Genomic DNA, 11,421 nt, shown 5'->3' with positions numbered 1-11,421 from the left:
CAATAGGTATGTTCAAATTCTTTAGTGGAACCAGACCTTAATCTCATGCAAGCATAAAATTAGATCTAATTGACAAAAGGAAATTATTATTACTTGAATTTTATGATTCTCTTAAAGATTTTGGAGTTGAACAACATAGGCCTAAGCTGCTGCTAATGTAGCAGTGAAGCGAGGAATACGTGTGCATAAACCAACGGCCAGGTTACAAGAGAGATATGAGGGAGGCTTTCCGTGCAAGCACGGTTCTAATTAAGTAACCTCAATCTATCAAGTTTCCTAGACACCGTTGGAATATGATTAAGATTTATGGAATTAAAATTTATGCAAGGTCGTTCTTAATTATTTTATTTTATTTTATTTTTTTTAAGATTTATGCAAAGGTGAAAATACAAGCATATAAATACGATCTACTCATACAATAATAGATGCAGTAGCATGTAAAGATACTCTACTCATACGTATAGCTATACGAATAGGCAAAGTTGTATCATCGATAAATATTTCCATACGTACAGGCAAATATACATCAGTAATACGTATATGTACGCTAATTTGTAGATCAATATTACGTAGACGTATATCAACAGTAATAGGCAAATTTGAATCATTCATACGTATCTAAATATAGTATCATGCAAATATAGTATACGTACGCATATAAATAAGACAATGCTAAAACTAAACATGCAACGTATTATACATAGACTAAAATACGACTCTTGTATTGCATAATAAAACGATTTCGGCAATACTCATTGAGATTGCGAGTGTCATATAGAGAGCATCTTCACCCCGTATGGTTCAGAAACAACTTACCCAACTCAGATTTTAACCCTCGTTGGAATGTTCTCCTCTTTCTTGACAAAATCAAAGTATTATACAAGACGTATACTTATACGTAGAGAAATACTAAACATGCAACAATAGACACTTATACGTAGAAAGATAGATAACCATGCAAAACAGTACCATTTATATGTATATATACATTAAGATGCAATTCATTCCCAGTTAATCGTATATAAATATTTACAGGTATATGAACATGATTCATGCATATTTCTAGGCTAACACGTAAATAATAATCCATAAATTAGCACATAATAACTACGTACATGGCATTCATGCAAAAACAGTAAAAATTTGGAACCTGTTGCTTCCCGCAAGTCCGCCAAAGAAATGAAACAGACGTTTCAATCCGTCGACGTAATTAATCCTAGAAGATATTCGAATTTTATGTCACAGTTCCAAAGAGTTAGGCCTGGATATGGATCAGGATTTATCAGTGGATGTTGGAGGTAGAACAGGGGCAGTAAAAGAGAAAATACACCCGCGGACGCGGGTTACACCTGCGGACGCGAGTCTAGTACCGCGCACACGTGCCGATTATGCCACAATGAGTTCAACTTTTCACAGAAACCTTAGAATCTTGTGTAGTTTACTTTCCCGGTCCTAACTTTTTATCCCTGGAAGTACAACCAAAAATTCGAGAGAGGTCAGGTCGTTTGTTTGGCGACGATGAAGAAATAAAAAAAAAAATGGAAAAACATCAAAAAGTAAGGGAGGATGAGAGGGGGGTTTCCCCTTGGAGCAAATTCCAATTTGTAGCACAAGTCCTATGCCTTTAGAATAGCAGTGACGCCATTTTGGTATTTTCCTTTTTGCTACGTTAGAGAATTGCTTCTCTTCTTTGGCAAAAGTGAGAATTCATAGTTTTTCCTTACTCACGATCTTCGTGTTCATATAGTTGGAGTAAGGATTCGAACAAACCTAAAGCTTAGGACAAACTACAACTTGGTTGTTTTACTCTTTAGGGAACTACTGAGTAAGTTTAAATATGATTATATTAATACTAAATACTTGGTTTCTTTACTACACAAAAATTAAAAACATTAAGTTACAAAAATCATGCAACTAAGACACAATAAAATTTTACTAAAAACAAAGGTGGAGAGTTAATCCTCCTCATGTGAAGATAACCTTTGTTATTTGATTTTAATAAGTTCATTATTATCTTCCTAGAACTCATAGACAAGTCCTAATAAAAGAAAATTTGATCCCTAACATATATGACTCATCTCTAAGCTCATACATGCTAGCATGTGGAACCAAAACAATGACTTATCTCTAAGCTCATCACTTTGATCCCTAACTAGACACTACACCAACTATCATTTTGGGATAGGATGTAGGTCTAGTTGTTGTTCCTAACAACTTACTAAACCAAACAACAAAGATTTTCCCTCACATGAGTTTTATTAACTCCCCAAAAAGGAACTTAGCTCATGATCCTTGGGATAAAGGATTACAAGTGTAGAATGTAACAAAAAGAGAGAGAGAGAAAGAAGAAGAAAACTAACTATCTCAACTCACTTGCTTTTGATTTATTTTCCACTAGAAGAAAACCAAAGTTTCCTCCATTAAAACTATTATAAACTATTTCTTACCAAATAAAAACTTAATAAAAATCTAAGACTAAGGGACTAAAATAATACAAGGTAAGGAAAAGAAGTCAAGGGAGTAAATGGAGTGTCCCCCCTTGTTTTGTTTCCTTCTCCATTTGAGAGAAATCTCATTTCCTCCCACGTGAAACATCAAACCACATTTACTTCATTTTTATCCACCACATTAAAACAAAGTGACACCTTGCCTTTTTTTTTCACTATTAACACCCACTATGTCAAAACGGCTTATTTAGGACGGCTTATATCTGTCGAGATTGTTCAATCTCGACGGCGGCTACTGACTGTCTCATAAGCCGTTGTTAAAAATGTCGTGGTATTGATTCTCGACGGTTAGTGGCTGTCCATTATTTGAAATACAAAGACAGCTAGTAGCCGTCGAGAAATGAGTTTTGTGGACGGCTAATGGTCGTGGTTTAGGGTTTAAAACTACATCTTCGCACTATCTAGAGCTATGTCCTGCTCGATCAAAACGCGAAACTAAATAGTTTCAATTCCTTATTGCAGACGGCTAATGACAGTAGAGTATTTGAAAATCTAATTTATCGGATCCACCTGCTGCTTCAATATGATTGGCTACCCAAATAATTTAAATTCAAACTGCACGATAATTAAGAAACCATAATCAAACTTAAGTACCAAAATATCTTTATATTTATCATTCCATCCAAAATGTTTACATTGCAATACCATATACTATAAAACTTGAAGTCTGACAAAATACCAAAATATTTGAACTCGATCTTGTTTCTCAAGTATTCAATAGCTAGCTAGAAACACTATCCAAAGACCAAAAAACAACTATGTACTTGGATTTACAAGGCACGCCAAAAGAAGATAAGTTTTTGTCGATTTAAAAGCTTTATCGATCAATGAAAAACCACGTAATTTTTTGGCCAAGCAATCACGTCACCAAGCACGATATCTCCAAGTCTTCCATCTCCTTCATACAACGGTGCAAAATCATCAAGTATCTCATCGATTTGGACATTATACGAACTTGGTGGTGTCGTTAAATAGGTGCAGATTTCTCCAAGTGCAACCACAGTCTTTGTTATGAAACTCTTCAAGTGACAAGTTGTAGATTGAGGTCGGATATTGTGGGAATCATCACGAACTGGTGATTGTTGTATTTCCTAAGAAAAAAACAATGAAATTAATGTAAATTAGAGACTTTAAATAGCTTCTTGAACACAAGAACCAAAAGCACCCAAGTTTGTTTTTCCTAAAATTCTTAGAACAAATAAAATCGAACACATGTAGCAATAGGACCCGAACAAAAAAAAAATCAACATAGCAAATAGGACCTGGACAGAAAACCTAAAAGAACACTAAATATGAATACTTGAATGTAGCTATGATAGTTACCATGAATTGTTTGAATGTTCCCCTTTTGATATAATGTCTGGATTCGTTCTATATAAATTGTCCTCACTTGTTTATGTTATAATGTAAACCTCTGATTAAGGCTTACCTCATAACAGGGTAAAGCTGTAATGTGTTGCTAGATTACCTCAATTGTCAATCCCCCGTTGTTTAGAACTTGAAGCAGTTTTCATTAGCATATTATGCTATATACTGAGAGAAAACTTGAAGGTGACATCTTGGATATGCATAGCATGTTCAGGTTCAGCAAGTTAAGGGCATGATAATTTCCAAGTCTCATCAACCAAATGAGAAAACATAAATTTTTTGCCGATATGTATCCGATTGAATTAACTAGGCCAAAAAGAACTGTTGAAAAGAGTATAAGACAAATGTGTTCACAAAGTCCACAAACAAAAAAAAAATGCCTTAATCTTCACTTAGAAATTATCCCGGCCATACCGAAAGAAATATATGGCAATGTCTACAAGAAAGTACATGATCAACAAAGCGTATTCACTCGACAATCCATAGTTGCCGACAAGATAACAGTCTTTGGTAAAGACAAGACAATCTCATAATATTGTGTTTGGAAACATCCGAGTTCCAATAAATTCTTTCTAAGTCCCTACATTCCATGCACTTATGTCCATATGTTATGTTGAGTGGTTAATGGACAAAATGACACCAAGAGAGAAACAAAACTCAACCCGCAATTCCTTTAATTTCATATCGGGTAAAAATTTAAGAAACCGCCTTCTTGATTGTATCTTGTCTCGGGTTAAATGGCGCCGACTCCATTTGGTTTTGAGGGTGTTTCCTGCAAGTGTATAAATCGTAACCCAACAATCAACTATACCCACCAAATCTTATGTTATTGTGGCACAACCTAAGGTTCCTAAATTATGTTCACATTGCAAGGGTATTGGGCACTATGTTTTTCGGAGTGCAAGCACCTGAAAATCACATTGGACAAGGAGAAAACCAAGAGGTTGAGCTACTATATACATGCAACGATAAGGACAAGAAAGGAGACTGACTTACCTATACTAAACACCGCTGCACAGGGCTCCATACCTACAAGCCATAGTTATTGGGCTTGATTCTGACCTTGCCCGACCTCGTGCTAGTTGAGTTGGGCTGCATCCCATCCCCGGAAGCGGGATAGATTGTGAAAGCTGAAAGCGGGAAAGCGGAATAGAGATAGTGTAGTATTACCGACCAACAGAGGGATTGATCGAACAAAGAGAAATAGCCCATGAAATGGTGCCAACCTTTTCTTTGGTTTCTTCGCTTTTTCTTCGCCGGTATGAACGAGATGGAAGAACCGATGTAAGATAGACAGACCGGATTCCAGTTCAGTGAAGTATTTCCCCTACGAAATGAAGGAAAGGAAATGCTTTTTTCAAGCAGAAGGAAGAAACTTCACCGTGTAGGGGTAAGGCTAGCGGATGTTCACCGCTAAGTAATGTGCTCACAAATTGGATTTGAACCAATATAAAGCTACTTTCCTTTTAGTAGATTGTGAGTGGGTCTGTTGCCCTCCCCATTATAGTCCTCAACTAAACAAAAAACACCTAAGATTAACAGAAGAAGGTCTATCCCTTCAATCCACTTTGAAAGCCAAGCAAGCTCGGGTAAATGGCCTAGAAATGAATAACCAATAAAGCCATGTTTTCTTAATCCATTCTTTCATTCTATCATATACCCCCCACCTAATCTCTATATATATAGATAGATAAATGAATAACCAATAAAGAGCACCAAAAAGGGTTAAAACAAAGAATGTCGAGGCAAATCCAAAGACCATGCTTTGCTCCCGCCAAAGCAAGAAAAGTGCAAGAATAGTTTGATCCAAAATCCGTATTCTTTCTTGAGCGAGTCCGAATAGTAAGTCGGATATGGAATAGATTATATTTGGAATGAAGGGACAGAATATAAAATGACTACTTGAGATCATTCTCAAGAGGAATGCTATTTTCAAAATCATAGCAGCTTAGCTTGCTTTTTTTCGAAGTTCAATGTCGACTTTTCGAATTTGGGCTTTTCGGATAGACTCAATGCCCAGCACTCAAAATAGGAACATGACTAGCAACTGGTTGCCCAAGGGAAATCCACTTCTAAGCCAATCGAAAGGGTGTGGAAGCATTTCTATTCCTAAGAGTGATCTCTTAGAGTAATAGTAGCTCTTTTGAGATACCCTTTCTATGGCCATTTCTCTTTAGTCAAAATCACTTTAGTCAAATAAGATGTATGTTGCTTCTTTTGTGAGCAAAGAGTTGGGGACAGTATGCTCTCGAGCAAAGAATGAACGGCTAAAGCAAAGAAAGGGAACACGGTAAAAACAAAGTAAAGTCTGGTGCATGCAGACAAGCAGTTCTTCATGTCAGAGCAGAAAGAAATCTCTATGAATTAAGAGATGGTATTGATTGAGTTCAAACAGCCAAGTTTCACTGCGTTAAAGCTCAGTTTATTTTCTTAAGTTAGTCCTAAATCATAATAAACTATGTTCAAGCTCAGGCCATACAAACCTATGCTGTAAGTATTCCTTCGACTAAATAGACCCTATCAAAACAAGAGAATTAGAATCGTTGTGTACTGTAGTTGGACAAATGATAAGAGTCTAACTAGAGTTGAGTCCCATACTCCCACTAGCATCCAAGGGAAAGATCCAAAAAATAGTGATGTTATATGGGCTTCGATGTTATATTCATGTGATCCAGGAAAGATCCTAGAGTATGTTGACAAATAGTGATGTTATATGGGCTTCGATGTTATATTCACGTGATTTAGTCAGGAGAATCTATTGCGTTATTCACATTAGAAGATCGAAGAAGACTGTTCTAACTTGTTGCAACAGGAACAACTCCCACTAACGAAAGCCAGACCCAAATATAACAAACTTCATTTGGTCAATGGACACATGTTGTATAATGGAAGTCAGATGGCATTCGAGGTAAACCAAAGCCAACAGGTTGTATAATGGAAGTCAGATGGCGTCCTCCTGATATTGGGTTTGTTAAGGCCAAAACAGATAAAGTGCCTAAGTAAAAATATCAGGGCTCTTGGCATTGACACCAGGCACAATCCTATTCTCTGCCTTCCATCTAACATAATCAATGCGAGAGAAATTGGTGAAACCCAATCCACTTCCTCCTAACTTAATAAGGGACATATGCTATGTTCATATTCTTAGTCTAGACATAATTAAATTAACAAATTATTACCTGAGATGCATTTCCAAGCCCTGAAGATTGTCGCTTAAGGTCTGCAACTTCATCCTCAAGTATCTTGTGAGCCTTGTCTGCTTCATCAAGTCTTGCCATGACCGCCTCATAACCTGACTCACTGCTTTCACGCGCTCTCTTCTCTCTTTGAGCAATCTCTTTATAAGGAGTCAAGCATGGTAAAAAAATCTTTGTGACACCACCACCTAGACCGCGAACACGTCCCCTTCTATCATGACCAATAACCTATTAAGCAAACAAAAGTTTAGGTAGAACTTTGAACAAAACCCATTTGCAAAACCAAAACAAGATGAGAAGCATCACACCATTGCAACGGGGTCATTGTTTAGATCCCTTTCCACTATGTCAGGCTAATTGCTAACAAGTCTGTTAATTTCCTCCTACAAAAGATATCAAAGTCACCATTTCTTAAGTACGTAATACCTGGTCATACAAACATAAGCAATTACTATATAAATGTCTCATTGTCTCTTACAAGAGATTGCTTCGTTTCAAAATTGATGCAACTCCCATCTCTCCTCGTATGGATGGCCACATATCCTTCTGTCCTTGAAACCTCACCAGTTGGGCTATTTTTTTTCTGTAACATATTAAACGAATGTGTAGATAAAGACTAATAATAGTTGAGTGCATATGATAATTTTATGGCATTAAATAGATGTTTACCAATTGCTCAATAACTGGAACTGCTCCCATTCTACCAGTTGTATGTAGGTTCTTCATTTGTTCCCTTGCTAACTTTCCATTTAATCGCTTGGTTTTATCCTCTTCTGTTGAGCACATGTCGACGAATGCCTCCCATTCTTCCTTTTTCACCTTGACAGGAACATTTCTTTTTCGCTCTGCATCTGTCGAAAATTTATCATACACCTGACGAAGTTCATATTTTTTTCTGCTTCCAAGCTTTATTAAGCTTACGAAGAGTGCATTCTTTTCGGATGAGTGGAAGATCAATTTCTTCCTTTAAATTGGACATGTCAAAATCATTAGTAAACAAATTTGGATACAATACAAATTAAAATGCTTACCGAAATAAAATCAGGTGGAGTGACTTGCACTTACCAATACATTCTTCCACAAAGCATCCTTTGTTAATTCTAGAACCTCTGCCTAGTCATTGTACATAGGTGGGCAGTGTGTCCTAGCCACCTGCCCGACAATAGTGGCATACTTTGCTCGATATTGTCCAGTAGCTTGTCCATCATCAGTAAACTCCACTTGGAATCTTGGACCTAAGTGGATTAATTAGCAACCGATGATATATATATAAAGAAATACACAGGGAAAATAGATGGGACACATTAATCCATTTAAACAGATGAGCAGCTATATACAGATGAAAATGCCTCGTTATAGAACTGCCTACCAAATATTACAAAACAAGTAAAGGAAAACAGGTTGAAACTCAGACATAAATTATCAAAAGGAAATTAAATGTAAAATCAGAGGACGGTAAAGTCCTACAAATTATTCTAGGGATAAGACTCATGAGAAAAATAGGTACAAAAAAACAGAAGAACATCTATATACATAGGGAAATGCCTCGTTATAGAACTACCTAGGAAATATATCAAACAACAAGTAAAGGAAAACAGGTAGAAACTCAGACAAATAAATTCCCAAAAGAAAATGAAATATACAATCAGACTATGAAGTTCTAGAGATGAGACTTCTAGAGACAAAGTTCTATCGCTAAAAAAAATTCTACAGATAAGTTGTCTGTAACAGAGTAAATGAGAAGCACTAAAAGCCAAATGACGCAGTTGACATACAAGAGCCAAATCAGATAAAAAACAACAAAAACTCAAGAATATGAAAAGCAATAAATACTAGCTTTGGACTTGCCATGCTTACTAGCTAACTCTTGGTCCTTGGTTCTTTGAGTGAAACTAAATGTCAAATATATATGTCCCTAGAATGCCTCCCTAATCAATTTTACAACAATATAACAAGGAATCAGTCAATGAAATACTTCTGCAGGCTAAGCACTTTAAAGCCAAATTATAGTCTTGATCTCTGAAATTCTTGACAGGTTAGAATAAGTAGGCACTCCAGAATCCAGAGTCCATCTCCATAGTCCATACCCAGTCAAAAGAAGTACTCCAGAGTCCAAGATCAGAACTTTGGGGGCTCACTTACACATGTGGGGGCCCGTAGTCATGCGCATATACAAAATCACAAGACATAAAACAGAGTAACCGGGAACTCTGAATCTCGCGATTGTATTATTGCAGGACAAAATATCTATCGAACCCTAGAAATTTACATATTTCCCAACATCTGCTTTGTGAACTTAAAAGCATCACAAATGCCTTTATTGATTCATAAATCATAAAAGCTAAAAAACGTTATGAGAAGTTAAGAACTGTAAAGCTTGAAGGACTGAAGAACTAAGCAAATCCATCAACCTTCCACAGTTCCAAACAAAAAAATTGTTTGTTTATTATTTAAAATTACAAACACAGATCACAGCCGATCTAAAAGTCAACAAAAAAAAATTACATTTGCAGGTCAATAAATCTAATTACATTTGGAGCAGACACAGTAACGTCCAGATGAGCTAGTTTATTCTCTTATTTGCAAAATACAATTCACTTCATGTGGTTTTCAAAATTTACAAGTTCTAAATATTGTACCATACTGTTGTAAGAAGCTACACGACCATTAACACAATAAATCATCACGGCATATCTCTCAATAACACCAAATCAAAATGTCACTCCCTGAAAGGCGCAAGATATGCCCGCTACAGAATAATATATATTAAGTAAATAGCTTTCTCAAATCAACAGAACAGATAACAAAGTTCATGGCTTTTGTTGATGAAGTTTAGGAAAAAAGTGTTTCCACTACTCTATAGTCTGGACTACCGCAAGCATGCACTGCTATTTGGATTACAAAGTTGACCCTACAAGTCTTAGAAGCCAAAGAACAGATAATATATATATATATATATATATATATATATATATATATATATATATATATATATATATATATTACATATATATTAAGTAAATAGCTTTCTCAAATCAACAAAGTTCATGGCTTTTGTTGATGAAGTTTAGGAAAAAAGTGTTTCCACTACTCTATAGTCTGGACTACCGCAAGAATGCACTACTATTTGTATTAATCAAATAAAAAATGTTACTTTACCTTTTGGTTTTGTCGTCGTCTCACTTGCTTCAGATGCTTCTGACATGACTTCTTTTTACCTAAATATAAAGTTCAACAAAATGGTTAAAATCTAAGGCAACAAAATTAAACAAAACATGGAATAGATGTAGCATATATCATATGTTGCACCACTCGAAGAAAAAACTAAAAATAGAAAAACCCACTAGACAGATAACACCCAAGATGTTCAAGCCATACTGTTTAACTCACCTGTACCATGTTGAGAATTGGAAAAGATGAACAGAAACAAAAGATACCCAATTCAAAAAAGCTTTCCCAGAAATATCAACCATACAAAAAAAAGATTATTCATTGATAAGTTTCCTAAGAACGTCCTCAATTAAGATTATTCATCAACATACAAAAAAAAGATTATTCATTAAAATTAAATCCAATCTTCTACAACTTCTAGAACGTCCTCAAATAGAGTTGTTGATGAAGAATCATTAGCACTTGTTCTGGCCTCGAAGACCAATGGGTCTTCATAAGCATCTATTTCTTGACTCAACCTCTTTGGAGCATCCAAGACAACATGCCAATTATCTCTACTCAAATCCCGACAATAAAAGACTTGTTTAGCTTCATAAGCGAGAATAAATGGCTTGTCAACCTCACTTGTATTCCTCATGAACTTCCCAAGATTTACAAATACCAAGTTCGTATCAGGATCAACTGTGCAACCATTTGTTTTATCCTCAATGCGCACCCAATCACAGTAGAACACAGTTTGTTTAAATTCTACATAATCAAGTTCAAGAATTCTTTTGACAACTCCATAGTAAGTGACTTCGTCATCAACAAGGTTCCTATCCTTGGTGCTTGCCCTAAAACTAGTCACAGCCTTCATGGAAACCTCACTATTCTGTGTTGTAGTTGTTGATTCGGAATCCGACGAATAAAAAACATACCCATTCATTGTGTATCTATTATATGACACCGCTGTAAAAGATGGACCATCAACAATCCTCTTGAAAGGAGATACTTTTTCATTTTGTAGCTGTAGTCTTAACCAAGGAATGTAGTCCAACTCTTTTGCTTGACTGCCCTTACGATTTTTACCCCTTGATTTCTGACTTTGGAGGTATACTTGGTACTTCCTGTGAAAATAATAAAAATTCAGGACAGTTGACATGCATAACTTAAGTATTGACTACCAAAACAATGGTAAA

General features: G+C 35.8%; 1 protein-coding gene across 1 annotated transcript; it reads right to left on the bottom strand.

Moving 5' to 3' along the window:
- Positions 1 to 10,637: 10,637 nt before the first annotated feature.
- On the bottom strand, positions 10,638 to 11,255 carry LOC147493399 (uncharacterized; the record flags this gene model as incomplete). Its single annotated transcript, XM_086567851.1, has 1 exon — positions 10,638 to 11,255. A coding segment is annotated over one exon (618 nt), but the record flags the coding sequence as incomplete, so codon positions are not given.
- Positions 11,256 to 11,421: the final 166 nt, after the last annotated feature.

Source organism: Coptis chinensis, chromosome 6 (genome assembly GCF_015680905.1).
Source record: "Coptis chinensis isolate HL-2020 chromosome 6, ASM1568090v1, whole genome shotgun sequence".
NCBI classification, from domain to species: Eukaryota; Viridiplantae; Streptophyta; class Magnoliopsida; order Ranunculales; family Ranunculaceae; genus Coptis; species Coptis chinensis.
The sequence above is the reverse complement of the archived record's forward strand: the minus strand, read 5'-3'. Positions and strand labels throughout refer to the sequence as shown.